This window comes from Zonotrichia leucophrys, chromosome 3, assembly GCF_028769735.1.
Source record: "Zonotrichia leucophrys gambelii isolate GWCS_2022_RI chromosome 3, RI_Zleu_2.0, whole genome shotgun sequence".
In the NCBI taxonomy this organism is placed as follows: Eukaryota; Metazoa; Chordata; class Aves; order Passeriformes; family Passerellidae; genus Zonotrichia; species Zonotrichia leucophrys.
In genome coordinates, this window is record NC_088172.1 from 68,470,992 (window position 1) to 68,487,006 (window position 16,015).

Consider the following 16,015-nt stretch of genomic DNA (forward strand, 5'->3'; position numbering starts at 1 on the left):
CATCCACAGCTTGCACTCTACTGAGGCTCTCCTGTTAACCTCATTTCTCTGACAGGAAACTGAGGGACAAAGATTCAGAAGAAGAGCACCACAGGTACTTGAGTAAAAGAGTAGCTTCCATCATGGGTGGCTGGGGAATGCAAAAGGCAAAGTCACAGCCACATGTGTGCTATGCATGTGAAGCCAGGGAGAAACACGCCTGAGAGAGATGGAGCTGACCAGCTGGTTCCTGTGGCTGTGGTGGAAGGATGGGGATTTACTGACCAGTGCTTTCTCCTCTGCACTCAGGTAGCTATATTGTCTCTGGGTACCAGGGACTTTCTTTCTGGATGATGTTGTTGCTTGAAATGTGAAAAAAAAAAATGAAGATAAGGCAGTGATGTGTTCTTTTCTGGGAGACCATGAAAAAGATTCTTTTTAGGAAAACCTTGGTGACCACTCTCCATATCTTGAACATCACTTAAGGTGATGGTGGTATTTTGGATTTGGCTGCACGGGTCTTGCCCAAAACTGCACAAATCATCAGAAACGAAGGAAGCATCTGAAACCCAGGCGTTCCAAACATTACATTTGTGCCCTCAGTATCAAAATAGTTCTCTTTCATCTGCTTGGACTCATGTGTAGGTGAAACAGACTTTCTAAATAATGTCACATTTGATCACCCTGATCTAGACCTTAAGTCTTGCTTCTTGCCTTTCTATACCAAGAATGACCTGTGCAACCTCACCATCCTAATGAAGGGAGAAAAGGGAGAAGTTGTCTGTTAAATGAAAGACAGCAGAGAACGGGGCAGGGCAGAACCTTAGAATAAAAGAACAAGAAATTCAAATTAGGCTGAAGAAGGGAAAAATTTCCAACAAAGAAATTAACAAGCTTGCTTAAGATAACAGGGAGATATGGTAAACCAGTTCTTCAAGGACTGAAATAATTACAATTTTCTTCACTTAAAATTGCAGCCTACAGTCTCTGATGAACTTCTTGTCAACACAGTATGGGCTTGACAGTGCTGCTCTAGTTTAGGGTTGTCTCCTCTTCTTGGCTCATATAAATCCAGAGGAATTTGCAGTTCAGTACAGGGTTCAAAGCTCTGACATTATTGTTATTCTTTATCTTCTTTCAGTCCACACTGGTATACATTTCCTATTTTCTCTCAGAAACAAAGCTGAAGATCTGCTTCATTCATTGCCTTTCAGAGAAAGAATCAAAATTGTCTCATCACTAAGGTTATATGGAAAAAGTCACACAAGGGCATGCAAGTAATGGCCTTGTGGCCCCCTCAGTCAGCAGTGCTGGACCCACTCTTCATGAAAGATCATGAAAATGATCCAGAGATTAACTAGAGTATTACGCATGTGAAGGTCTCCAGACTGCACCCATGTTAAAAACAGGACACGGAATTTGCCACAGCAATTGACATGCAGTAACATTTCTGAATTGGTAGCAACGTTTGAACTTTCAATGGTTAGCAAATAGACTAACAAACTGTGCTCCCTGCTTCACAAATTTACAATGTTTTACCCAGTATCTGAGGTCAAGATCCTAAAAAGGCTGTGCTCTATGAAAAATCACATACCTAGGAGTCATCTGCAGTTATCATTTCACAACCTCTGAACTGCACAAAGTAGTCTCAGGCTCATGAAAATCTTGTCAGGAAATCTTAATTGGAAAGGTGTAGACAACTATCAAGATAAATATTACACTTACATTTTATTGTAGGTTTCTAATACACATAACACAGTGAGACTCTAAAACAGTGATCCCAGTATCTTTATCATATATTAACACATTTCCCATAGTACTCCTGCTCACTCAACCTGCCTCTCTACTGAAGTAACTTCAATTAAAAACAAATCCCTTTGAACCACTACTCTAGGAGGTACAGACTGATATATCTGTCATGATATTAAGAAGATCTGGATACAAAAGATAGGGCTTCATTTTCACATGAGTATGAAAGCAAACCAGAACCAACACTGAACACTTGTTTGCTCAATGACTGACCTATGGCAGAGGACCTGGGCACTTCCTACCTTCTGGAAGTTAATAAACCATCTCCTAAAGAAAGGCCACCCTCAGTGAATGGAAAATCTGCAGAATTCATTCTGAAAAGGTCCCACAAACAAAAATATTTTTTCTGCTAAGCCTCTTGTCTGTATAAGGTGCTTAAAAATACATGAACTTTAGAGAAAACACCTTCATTGACTGGTAAGTTGCTGAAATGATGCAGTCTTGAGGTGTGACATTATTCGATTTTTTTTCCTTGAACCTCCCCTCTGAGTTTATTCAGTTTACTCTTCAAAGTAGTAACCTTATTTATTGCTGAAAATGAAAACACAGATAATACTGTGACAGAAATTAAGGACAAATATATGCTATGCTACTTAGTGAAAAAAAACCCACAAACACACCTTCCTTGGGAGTTCCTAATTATTTGTGATTGTTAATTTTTAGAGTTCAACTTAACAGGAACTGGCTGTCAGTTGTCTACTTTTAATTATTTGAGAACTTCACAGGGTCATCAAGAAAACAGCGGAGTAAGTCTCTTTTTACTTTTGCTGGTAGACCTGAATGCTAACATGAAAGAGCAATTTCTGACACTTTTCAATCAATGTTTCTTATTATTTTGACACTGATAATGGTTAAGTTTGTACTGCCTCAAGGCAACTACAACAAGGAGCCATCCAGTAGTGTCAGGCCATCCTCGATAAACATACCAATACACACAGACAGTGCTGGTAGAATGGTGATAAAGTCTGTTGGAAAAAAAAAAAATCTAAACTCCACATGCAGCTTTAACTTGCAGACGTATAAATGCAATTCCTAACATGAACGTGACCATAAACAATTATTACTGACTTGGTGCAAGAGGTAAGAAAGGTCAAGACAGTTGTGCTCTCTATGGATCCAGATGGAGGAAGGAGGGGGTTGGCACAGCGCAGCCAGAGACAGCACAGAAGGTGAGGCTGTGTCCCCACTCCAGGCCAGGAGCTCAGGGCACAGGCACTCAGAGTAACAGCAAAGATGACAAAGGCTGCTTCACCTGCTCGAGTAGCACATGCCAAACAGCATCCCTTCATTCTGTGGACTTCTATGACTACTAGCTCAGATACAACTATACGCCACTGCTTTGGTGAAACTCATCATAGAAGGTGTCTTCAAAGACAAATTATGCCAAATTTTTCATCCTTGATAAGTGCAGAAGTGTACCTGAACACTGGCATTTAGCCTCCTCTCCCCTAATCTGCCAGACTTCTAAAGATGCCATGCTTAACCTCATCTACTTCACTTACTTCTGAAGCAAACATTTTTTTAAGCAGTGTAAAACAGAGGGAATTTTTAGCAAAGAATACCTTGGTAAAGGAATTGTCCTTAACTAACACTAAGCATCATCACATAAATATTAAGGAAAATATAGAACACCATAATCTAGTTATTCTACAAGGTGTGTTTCTCGCTAGGTTCACACTGGGTGGGGTGGCAGTCATCTTAATTTTCTACAGTAATCAGAAACTATGCCCCAAACCAGTGTGTTAAAGTTACGGTAAAGTAGTACTTCTCTTTCTTATTTGCTCTGAACATAACAATTGTAACAGCTATGCTACAAAAGTACAATATCCCCAAAATCATGTGGTTATCTTTGCAAAATTTATAGAACTGATACATCCACAAACCCATATGTAAAAAGTGTATTGCATGTTTATGATATATAATGCATACTTCCTTCATTTACAGTTACAAACAACAGCATATGCAACAAGAAACTGTTAAGCAAAATATACCCTGAAATCAGATGACCATGAAAGTTTAAGCCTCTTCAACAATTAACATCTTTCATAACACTGCTAGAAGCATTGATGAAAATTTAAGTGTGAAAAATGTACATTCTTTATTCTGCGGTTTAGATACAGAATAAAACTTAACTTTTCAGAAAATAAAACTATAGCTACAGCTTTGAGAGCTGTCAGTTTTCTTTTGAGGATAAAGTACATGCACTTTTTCCAGTTACTTTATTGCACATAATGTACAGTCATAAATGGTGGTTATTTACATGTGTTTTGGCAACACCCATGTTTGCCTTTCCCCTCAGAATACATTATTTTGCACAAACAAAACCTTAAATGTTTCACACAAACTGCCATAATACAAGTCAAAGCATATATGTATATATGTCGCTTTATTGTTGCTGTATTTTCAGTTAATTCTACTAAGAGTTTCAGATCTCGGTTAATCTTTGCCTTGGGAGGCAGACTCCTCCCAGTTAGTCTGCTGTCAAAGACGGACACCCCAAGTGCAGGCACCAAGAAATCAGGACTGCAGCCTGCTGTGCCTAAGCCCCAGCCCCTATGCAGCACCTGCAATTAGTGCGCAGGCACAGAGAAGGAAGAGCGCTGGCTGTACTTGCGTTAACCAGTTTGATTCAACATTGATTACCACGTGTTAATGCTATGGGCCATGTGTTACTTGGACAGTATTCCATTAACAGTGTTTTAGAAAAAAAATGGATCAAACATATTAAAACAAAACAGAAATTCCGGGAACAGTTATGTACTTCCAGCCCTAGGAATGTGTTACTCAGATTCCATTCTGTACAATGTGCCATTTCTGGTATTTTTATCCAGACACAAAGAACTCAGTTTCATACTCTTAAGTATGTTTCCCCCAAGTTAATTTCTTAATGGATGGTAACACACTTCAATGCTTCCCTGCATTTTCAGGGCAGAAAACCTTTTAGTGGTCCCCCTCATGGAGCACAATCTGGCAATAAACCTTTTGCTACATGTAGATTTTGGAAACACTATCAAAAGATACATTCAAATAAAAGATCAGAATCGTCAGAATACTGAACATATGCTCATTAAAAATATCTTAAAAGATGTTCTTGAAGGCACTTTATAATATTCACAAAAATATACTTGAAGAAACTAAGTTGGTTGTACTTTGGTACAACATTTAAGATATGAACACCATTGCTCAGATTTTACTTTGAAAGTCTAGATTACATTTTTGTTTATATTCTCACCAACAAAAAAAATATTTCCTCTAAGATAAATCCCACTTTATTGGATCAAAGACCAATGATCTAATTGTCTTGAATGTATGATCTTTCAAACGTTAACACAATTTAATCTCAGAATGGTAAGAAAGAAAAAGAAGCTAACTTCAGTGATTTAGCAATATTGAAGTCATCCTCAAATTTGGTGATGAAAACAGTTCGTACCTTTCCTATAAGCAGGTAAAGTATAAAATAGTTAAATTTTCAGACAGGCACTCAGGTAAACTGAGAAATACCTTTGGCAGGCAACAATAATGCATATATTATTTTGATTTTAGCGTTTTCCTATTTTTGTTTTCCTTCAGCTTTAAAGTACTACAAAATTTACAGCAACTTCGACTACTGTATATACTGAAGAATGAGATGAAAATGCACTGTGGACAAAGTATAACAGCAGTTAACATCTATTGATAAAAACCCAAAATAATAAAAATATTATAGAAAAGCAGTAGTTCTGGAAATAGAAGTATTCTTCAATATAGAAAATTAAAATTTTGTTCCATTTGAATAGTTTCACCTATATTGGACACAGTACTTCACCAAACTACATGTGCGCCTCTGATAAAATTCTTTAAGAATGTAAATTATTTGCTCTGTAATGACACTTGTTCCATTATCCAGTCAAAAGGTCCTGATATTATCTGTTATCAATATCTAATATTCCTATTATCTGCCTGTGGCTGAGTTTTAGGATAGCAACAACGTCTGTTAAATTAAAAAAAAAATTCTGCACAAGTGAAACTATTCAAAATGAATTAGTATTTCATCTCTACCTAAAACTTTTGTAAAACAAAGAACTACATGCCATTAGAAAACTAACAAATGTTATCAAAGCTAGACTATTTTTCTCCATAAAGATGCATAAAATTTTAATTACTAGCAATACTGTGAGAACTCTATTTATAGTTTTATATTGCATGTATTTCAAGATAAATAGCTTGAAAAGTCATAAATTAAAGGAGGAATTTGAACAGATTCAGATTCCTCATCTGAAATTTTACTATCTACAGGAAAAAATGGACTTTCAGGAAGAAAACTGTTGACATCTGAGAAGTTATCTGCATTGAGGATCTCTCTCAACATTAGTGATAATTACTGCCCACTCAAGGTTACAAATCTAGAACTACCTGGGAGATATAAAGGAGCCTCAGACAGTGTAGTTCTAAGAAAGGGGAAGCATATCTGTAAAAATATTTGCATAGCTGAACATTCAAAACAGCATTTTCACCATTTCAATTCCCTGCATTCATGTTGCTCCAGTCATCCACAAGGATAAAGATCACATAAAGGCAGCTCTGGAATTTGAAATGGATGCTGCTTGGTAATTTAGTGAAAGGTGTATTTTTGTACTTTCTGCAGTCACTAGGAAAAAATCCAGTCTGACCTTTGGCTTACAGAAGTTGTACTCCCCTGAGCTAGGCAATACTGATAGACTTCAGCAGAAGTACCAAAAATAAAGTTACTTGAAACAGCATGGTATAAATAAGGCACTTTTGCCAATGGAAACCCCCAGGTTTTGCGTTTCAATGTACAGCAATTCTACCCAGAAATGTTTTGTGCTTAGAAACATCACGTGATGCAACAGTGAATCAGGTGCCAAAACCAACAAATCACAAATTACTGTGCGATTAACTGCAACCTCTGAATGGTTCAACAAAGAATCAAACTGGTTTCTGTACACCATCAAAATTTACCAATACACTGGCATCTTTTGCTCTTTTGCTGTGAGCCAACAACAATTATTTTAGAGAAAGAAAAAGAAAGTGTGGAATTAGTAATGCAGATGCTGAAAGGCAAGTGGCAAGACTCTACAAGAAGAATGCCTCAAAAATGCTACTTTGTTCCCATTTCTACTGGCACCTATTCCCCAAGGTAAAAGGCCAGAATGACCAAAGCCAACTTAATAGTAGTGTGCAGAATGTCAGCTGACAAACAACATAAAAACAAGTCACGTTGTGTTATCTGTGGTCACGTTCTTCAGGGTTAGTCCAGTAACTCGACTTCACATTCTTCCGTCTTTATTTGTTTATTTTAATTAAACATGTAATGGTTAATAAACAGACATAATCCAGAGTTAGTAGGTTGGTATTATAACATTTATTAAAATAATGCTATGGGTTAATAGAAACAGCAAAGAACCAAAGAATTAAAATGCAAGCTATGTAAAAACCCAACTAAAACCCAAATATGTCTAATGTATTCATCCAGTAGCTAACTAAAAGCCCAAGAAAGACAACACTCCCAATATAATAAAGTACTGCAAAACAATTGGCAATTTTTCAGTTATCAAAATTGTGGGTTTTGCATTTTGTATCCTTTTTTCTCAATCAGGAAAAAAATTCTTTTGAATGTTATATAACATACATATAAAACAAGATAGAAAAATACATTATAAACTTGTAACAATGGCTGTAAATACATTATCTTACATGTTTCTCATAGGCAATAGGTTGGTTATGGTACATACATAGCATGAAACTACTAAGATAATAAAGAATAGACAAATACATGTCATCTGTACGGTTACATACAAGCGACACTCCCATCTACCCACTCTAAAAAAATTACATAATACTGTCAGAAAGAAGTCTTAAAACTACTTATTTTAATAAAGAAAAAGTCATTAAAGAATGATAATACTGAGAACCAAGGCATTCAGAGATTTCAAAAGTCATGCTTTTTTTTTAAGCTGATCCAAAATTTTGTCAACTAAGTTTTCAGAAGTTTGTTCAGAGCAAACATTACTTTCACATGTCACACATCTATTCCATACACTTCCCCTCCCCCCCAAAAAAAGACCTTTGATAAATGTCTAAAATGTCCAGGTTTTATCATAGTTGAGATGAAACTGGATCAAATACTGGTATTGTTTTAGCAAATCTCTCTTCAAATGTTCGAGTGTCGCAAGTTTATTCAACCAACCAACCAAAATAAAATCAAAATGGCACAGCATATACTGTAAATAAAATCAACACAACTGTATGTGTAACAGGAAGACAAAGCTGGTGGCACAATAAACAAAAATCTAGCTGAATACGAAAGGATGAATGTCTATTGCATAGTAAATAAACTGATAATTATTTCCAGGTGAGACAAGATGTTAGATGAGGTCACCATGCAGGTGCTTAAAAATGTAAGCCCTCTTAGCTTAATATTGACCTTTCATTTGGAAGCTGTGAAGATTTGCAGGAGGAGAATAAGTTGACAAGAGGGGAGTAAAATTATCACCTGATATTTGCCAAGTTTAGTACTGAGCCCCACAATGTAACACTTAATGTTTTCAGAATTAAACACTGTGCGTTCAACAGCTTCAGCTCTTGCAATTGCCCAGCTATTCGAACCTCATGTGGAAACAAGGGTTAAAAATAAGGTATAGCTGGACTTCAAATGGCTGAAGTCCCTCTCCTGCTTATCTTTTCAAGAAAAGCCAATGGGCCAGATTTAACAATAGTCAAAGATGAGCTGAAAAGTAAAGCAACTTCCATGCTGTTTGCCACTGTAGAAGCTGTTCCTGGAAACTGGGGATGTGCTCAGTCACTGACTGAAAACTCGCTAAGCACTTTCAGTTTCATTATCTGCAGAACATCAATTTTCTGGGTGATGCCGAAGCCTACTACAGTTGATGTAATATTTATTTCAACCAGAATCGAGAAAACTCCTCTCTATCCCTGAACAAAAATGACGTAACTTCTAGCTCTACAAACATTTGTCAGCTAATAATCTCCTTTAGCATGAGACAGTCTGTATCACAGAACCCTTTGGTTTAAGTTGCACAAGTACGGCATTTGCTATGATTTAAAAAGTAGAGTGGCTGAAATAATAATGGGCTGGTTTGATGAAAACTTAGCAAATACTTCACTTAATGAGATTTTGGCAAAGTCACATCACACTAGTATGGCAAAAATCAGGTAATTAATATGGTCAACTCATCATTTGTCTTCCCTCACAGCTTCTTTCACATACTGGGCGACTGAGTGGCATGCAGTAACTTGTCTGAGGGAGAAGCTGATTATACAAGACATTTGACTAAATGACCATGAAGAAAATAAGGCACTTCCTTTTCTTTAGACTTATTCCAATACTTAAAAAATAAAAAAGAAAGACTAAAAGGCTCTTTTGGTCTTTTGTTTCTTGACAACCACCAGAAAAAATCATTTAATGAAATAAAGGGTTTCTTTGTTCTTTTTTTCTTTTTTTATAACACTTGAAAGTATAAAATGCTACATTTCCAAAAATATATTTTTTTTCTGCACCAGCACCCTTGTATAGTAAAAGTATCTACTTTTTTGTTCATTTTGTTTCAATGCACTACACTTTATCTACATTTCATTACATGTATACAGCAAATAGGCAAGCATGGCTTTTACATCCTTAATGAAATTTTTTCTATACAGGGAGGTTTAAAAAAAATATTTGAACAGTTTGCCCAGTAATGTGACACATAATGCATGTACCTTGTTCTCATGTAATCTTCCAAGGAGATTGAAATATGGTTAAAACAATTTAAACTTGTATTTTGCTTTAATAGTGTTGCTGTTTTGTTCTCTGCATTAATGTACTTCTGAAAAGTCATTGTAATCTGTATTTCATGGCACACTTTCCTTTAAAACGTCCAATTTGGCAGGCAATAGAAAAAAGGCTGCAACATCTGCCCTTTGAGGGCACTGGTAGTGACTAAACAGCATATCAAATTTTGAATACTTTTTGGAATCCCTTCCCCAATGACATCCCTGACCAAAGGTTCATGCATGATGCATCATCACACAGTACATTCAGAGAGAGCTTTGACTTTTTTTTCTTTTTTTTCTTTTTTTTTTTTTTTTTCTGAGAAGAAAAATATTCCTAGAAGTCTCTCACAGTAACTGCCTCTGTCATCGGGTAGTTAAGGGACATCTGTCTCCATCTCGTGCGAGGCCTCCTTACCGTTCGCTTGGGGCGGGACACTAGAGGATGATCAGTGCGGAGGGATGAGTTGGACCTTATTGCTTTACTACTATTCAGTGCAGGTTCTAGAACCACTTTCACCCAAACAGGAGAACAACAAAAAGCGGAGTTGGAGGACAACAATTTCTTTGTCTGTTTTGTTAGATGGTAAGACGAACGGACAAGTGCCCCAGCTCGCTGCACTGAAGACAGGCAAGCAAAGGCGTTTACCAGTTAACTGATCAGCAGGCAGGCATGGTCAGGTCATCATTGGGTGAAGAGTTCAGAGGTCAGAAGGTCATAGGTTAGTTGCCGGTGGCGGCTGGGTGGTTAGAAACAAAAATAATAAAAAAAATAAAAAAATAAAAAAAAACAAAAAAAAAGAAAGAAAAGATAGAGAAGAGATTAGTTCCAGCTAGTGACGGCTTAATGACAACATGAAAACTAATCACAACTAATAAAAAAAACAAGCATGTTTAATTCTGACATACTGATCGACACCATCTACAGAATGCAATAAAATCATGACAGCCCTCCATCATGATTTGGACACGTGAAGGAGAAGCCCACTCCCACAAAACCGGTTAACAGGAGAAATAGAGATAAAATATGACTAACGACTAATGGTTAGTAGCAGTCGATGAAGGAAAATTGGAAAACAAAAAACGATGAACAGTTTCTGAATTGGGTAGAAGATTTCTGGAACAACAGTCAGTGCACAGCATCAGTATCTGACTGCTATTAAGCATTAGTACCTCCCCAGGTGCAAGCATTAAAGCAACTATTAATGATGGATGTGATTATTAATAACTGGTTGTTAAAAGAATGGAGTCATCTAAGGAATTCTGGACTTAGAGAAACAATTTGGTTCAACAAACTATGGGCCAAACAAAGGGTTTTTGTTCAATAAATTTTTTATTGCCTTTCATTTATTCTATTTACAAACAACATGGAATTTCTTGGCCTCATGGTACAAAGCAGTACTATAAACTGTAGTCTAGCAACGTAGGCATCATCGTGGAAACCAGGAAAACGCTCAGCCTGCTACTATAGCTAGCATTTTCCCGTTCGAAATACTATTTTACACATATAGGACACTTATAAAATGCACTTGCATGTAAACACTGTAGAAGTCCTGCCATTTTAAAGTCTATACTTAAAAAGCTCTAAGTACATGAAAAAATAGAGAAAATATCTAATTGATACTAATAAGGCATTTTAAAACTACAAACAGCTCTCTTTATTCATTTTCAAAGCTAATATTCTGCAAATACAATAAAATCTGACATTTCATATACATTCCTGCTTTATATTTTTATATTTTAAAAGAAGCCACCTGTAAATACTATTTTCTTTTGCAAAAAAAAAGGAAAAAAGAAAAAAAACCAACAAAACAAACAAAAAAATAAAACCCAAAACCACAAACAAATTACAGTAAAACATAAAAAAGTTCTCAAGTGGAAAGTTATCATTCCCAATGTTCTTGAGCTATTCCTTCTTTAATCATTCTCTCGCATTCTCCTTCACCAAACTTGGTCCACTTAACAGTAGTATAATTTTTTTTTTTATTTTTTTTTAAGACTCATTTAACAGCTTAATTAGAGCTAATAAATTCTGAGGTTGATAAAAGTTTCTGTACTGTTGCCATTTTGACTAAGGCAGAGGAGATGAAAGTGAGAAAGGTATTCAGTGCAAAGTCAGATTTGTGCCATTCCATAAATGAAGTCCAGTAGGTGTAATATTCACAGATACCATTGATTTAACAATCTTTCTTGTGGGTTCATTTACTTTCACATAATAAAAGTGGCCTATCATTTAGGATACAGTTCATAACACTACAAAAAATTACTACTGTAACATAAATGAGACCAAACGCTCCCTGAATTTTTTTTCAGAATCACGCTAAGTGGGATTTGTTTAAATTATAACAGCTGTTTCAAAAAGAAGAAAAAATAAAAATAAATATTTTATGTGGCACAATCTTACCACTTTATAGGTATACTAGAAACAGACTCTTAAAGCATTTTGATACTCATTACAAATTTGATTAAAAGGTATTAAAATTTATATATAAATTATGTGAAAATTGGTTTGGATAAAACATTTGAGAAAATTCTCAGCATTAATATTTCTTGTGGAGTATAAAATCAAAGCAAGCTACCTTCAAAAAAATACCAGGACACCTGTGATACATCCTCTGCCAAGTCTCTGGCCTTCTACAGTACACACAGGTTTGTCAACTGTGCAACACCATTTACAGTTTATTACAATTAAATCAGTCAGTCTCTCTGTTATATGAATCAAATTCAATTTTGTATTATTTATAAACTGGGGGTTTATTCTGAGTTAAAATGAGCTATATTTTCCAACCCTTCACCAATTCTACATGCTTAGTTGTAAAACATTTACACATTTGGGGATTCTTGCTTTAAATGCAGTGCTTATCTCTGGAAAAACAACCCAAAACCAACAAAAAAATCAAAATTATGCAAAGAATAAAAACTACTTAAAAAGTGAATGCAGTAGTACTACAAAATCATCTGAGAGTCAATTTAGAATTAAAAAAAAAAAAAAACAAACCAAAAATCACCAACTTCAGACCCGATGAATGCAAAGATAGATTTAGTGACACTTAACTATGTAAGAAAAACTTCCACATTGAAAAAAAAAGTATTTCGGTTTGCTGACATTGGTTTTTGTGGCCATGGCTACAGAAATATCCTGGTGACAGAACAGCCAAATAGGTGAATGTGGCAAATACTGACAGTATTTTAATTCTACAATATAATTTTAGTACATTAAAAAAAAAATTAATGCTGAACAAAGTTGTCAGCAAAACCTTTTGTGTGAGACTTTTAAATACATGCAGGGATAACCGAGGATTTAAAATTCAAAATACAGTGGAGTTCAGTTGTAAAATTAACTGGGATTATTTAGATAAGACTTTAAGATGATAATGTTTTCCTGAAATATCAGTATGGTTTTCCTAAGAGAGAGGTATGCATGATTTATTCCGCAGGAAAAAGACGTGTATTTATTTATCTGCTTAAGACGGTGGGTTTCCAAAATTGTTAGAAATGAATGCTGGTTTATCACAAAATGGCTGCATTTTAAAAGAGGGTGAAATTATGCCAATAATTAATTTAAATAACTTTAAAGTGACCCAGATGAAACATCTAGGCCCTTCCAAAAATATTTAAAATCCATGTTGAGCAAATATTATAATGATAAACTAAAAAATGGCATTTTCTCCATGAAAACACCCCTATCCCCTCTTTATCAGTGTATTTACTAGTTGTCTCAGGTAAATATCTAGTTGCTAAAAAGGTTGCCATATCTGTCACCTTAAACTATCATTGCAGATCATGAAGCATCATTAGCAAAAAACTGGTTTTTGCAACATCGGGTCAAATTTTCAAAGACAACCAAATCCTTATCACCAATTTCTCCTGAATGAGATAGAAAAATAAAAAAAAAGGAAATATTAAAACCTATTTTCCTTTTTACTCTTTTTTTTTTTTTGAAACATGGGCTGTGACATTTAACTGATTATATTCTGTTGCCCCATTGAAGAGTTCTCAAGAAATGAGAACAAGCCAATGGGTTGGAAGTAGTGGGCAGTGATATAAAACAATCTTACAGAAAACTAAAATAGAGTCCTCTATCAGCTTTATGCTTTCTGTAAAGCCTACAATTATATCAAAGATAAAAATGTTGCATAAATATACCAAATATCCAGGAAGGCCCCATTTACTGCCTTGGCCAGAATCTGTATTCTCTCTTGTAGTTAATTTATGGAAGGTTGTGAGAAGTGTGGTCAATGTTAAGAGATGTCAGATCTGTCACTGGAATTTGGCTTTTGAATATTACAATATAATGAAATCTGCACAAGACTGATTTGGGTGAGAGCAGAATAATAATACTTGGCACAAAATGCTTTGCATCCTCAAAGCCCTGTACAAAACAAGAACCCCCACAACACCCCTGTGAGGTAGGGAAGTATTATTATCCTTATTTGACCAATGGGAAACCATACACAGAGAGATTAAATGACTTGCTGAAAACCACAGTGAATCAGCAGCAGGGATGGGATAAGAATTCATCCCCCACACTGCTTCCTAGCCAATGTCAATAAACCGAAAATATCAGTTTTCTCAATTAGCTTAAACACTTCATTCAGGGGTCCAAAGGCATGACACTTGAGTAACAGGAGAAAAATGAAGATTTACTTTCCATTCAAGGGATAAAGAGAGATGCCCAAATAATGGATGTCATCTCACCAACAGGTCTTCAAAAGTTGTTTCTCCTTCAGGTTACACATTTTAGCAGCAAAAGGCAAATACCAAGAAATAGATTTTGGAAAAAAACCCCAAAACCAAACAAAAAACAAAACAATCAAAGCACCCTCCCTTCCCCTATCCATAATAATTCAAACTCAAACAACTTTTGAAGTTATCTTCACAGCCCTTACCTTTCTGAATTCAGTTAGGTATCTGAGAACATGCATCCTCCTCATAATATACAGTACAGTGGCTCAAAAGTTTATTGGAAAAAAAAGGAATCTAAATCTTCAGATTTCTCCAAACACAGACAGGAGGCATTTATTCCTTTACTTCTTTCTCATTAAGCAACCATCCATTCATTTTGTTTTGCAACACCAATCTGATATTTCCACGCCAATTAAAAGAATGAACCGGGGGCAGGGGGGGAAGAGGGGAACACAACCAAATTAATTATTGCAGCACTGATTTCATAGCGTTTCCTGATGCAGATAGATGTTTCATTTTTAAAACTCAATCAATTATAGAATTTCTGTTAAATGTATCAAATTACATATATTTAATTGAGCTGGGAAGGCCAAGTTTAGAAATTTTTTTTAAAAACCGCAAGCATTCCCAAAGCTTTAAAATATTAACTGTCCAGGTTTTTGAGAAAAATCATGAATGGGTCAAGACCGGGTATTTGGTTAACCAGCTGTGGTGTTGCAAATCTCATGTACACTCAAAGCACTTCTTACAAACAAGAACTGCAGAACTAAACTAACCTCGGTCTGCGGTCACAATCCTTTGGTAAGGATGGACACGCATATCGTGCCTTCGAACTTTAGTAGCCACCGCACCTAGTTAAATTGCAATTACCAAGACAAAGTTAGAAAACATTCACAGAAAACATTAACAGCAGGTTTATCAAAATGGATTTAAATGATCATTAACTACAAAAGTTCATTTTAAGAAAAGCAACAAGTTAAGGCACAGTAGTTTCAAATCTTAATCTTAAAAAGAAGTTTATCTGTGCAGATTAATATTGCATTTATTTTAAACATCCTGGCCTTAACCTGTTTAATCCATTCATTTACAATCCCAAAATTACAGTATTTCATGAAATCTATTAGACCCAAGCACATTTAAGCTTTACTAGTCACATATTCACTGAAGTGCCTTTCTTGCAGCAGGACTATTTTAAATAATGCCATCTTTAATACTGACAATTATTTGCTAACCTTAAGATCACTTCCAGTTCTACCACAAAAAAAAGTTTTAAAGCAATTCTTCAAGCCTACAGATTGTGATTTTAAACTTTAAGTCAATAAGTATGAACTGCAATGAATTAGGTGATTAGTAAAGCAAACACTATATAGAACACTTAGCAGTCAGTATACTACTATACACTCATAAATTACAGCTACTCTGTAACAATAGGACCTAATCCAAATTAATAGCACTATTTTATTTTAAATCTATGTGCAAAAAAGTGCAAGTAAGTCACTGACTGCTAGGCCAAGCTTTTTTCAAGGCTGCTGAAAACTAAGCATTTGTTAAAATTCAGATCTGATGAAGGATCAGTTAAGACCGTTCTTGAATTCTTAGCCTTTCGTTGGGAAAGCCATACCTGAAGATAAAAGGAAGGGAATTGAAAGTTAGTCACCAACTAAAATTTGATCTCAACACCAACATCCCCAAAAATACTGACAGGGATGCATTTCTCTGCCATTTTTAACAGAATTATTTTAAAACATCTTAAAGGTCCACCTCACAAATG

At 35.5% G+C, this 16,015-nt stretch overlaps 1 protein-coding gene across 8 annotated transcripts in view; it reads right to left on the minus strand.

Annotated features, from left to right (window-relative positions):
• Positions 1 to 1,160: 1,160 nt before the first annotated feature.
• QKI (QKI, KH domain containing RNA binding) overlaps positions 1,161 to 16,015 on the minus strand; it is a 154,086-nt gene continuing 139,231 nt past the window's right edge. For 3 of the 8 annotated variants that reach the window (XM_064708662.1, XM_064708664.1, XM_064708661.1), the window contains exons 7-8: positions 15,021 to 15,095; positions 4,158 to 10,298 (exon numbers count right to left, since the gene is read on the minus strand). In XM_064708662.1, the coding sequence (XP_064564732.1) occupies positions 10,282 to 10,298; positions 15,021 to 15,095 (92 nt within the window). In that variant the 3' untranslated portion in view covers positions 4,158 to 10,281. Of the gene's footprint in view, positions 1,187 to 4,157; positions 10,299 to 10,872; positions 15,866 to 16,015 lie in introns of those variants that run through there. The other 5 variants (XM_064708668.1, XM_064708667.1, XM_064708665.1 and 2 more) reach the window with 3 other exon arrangements.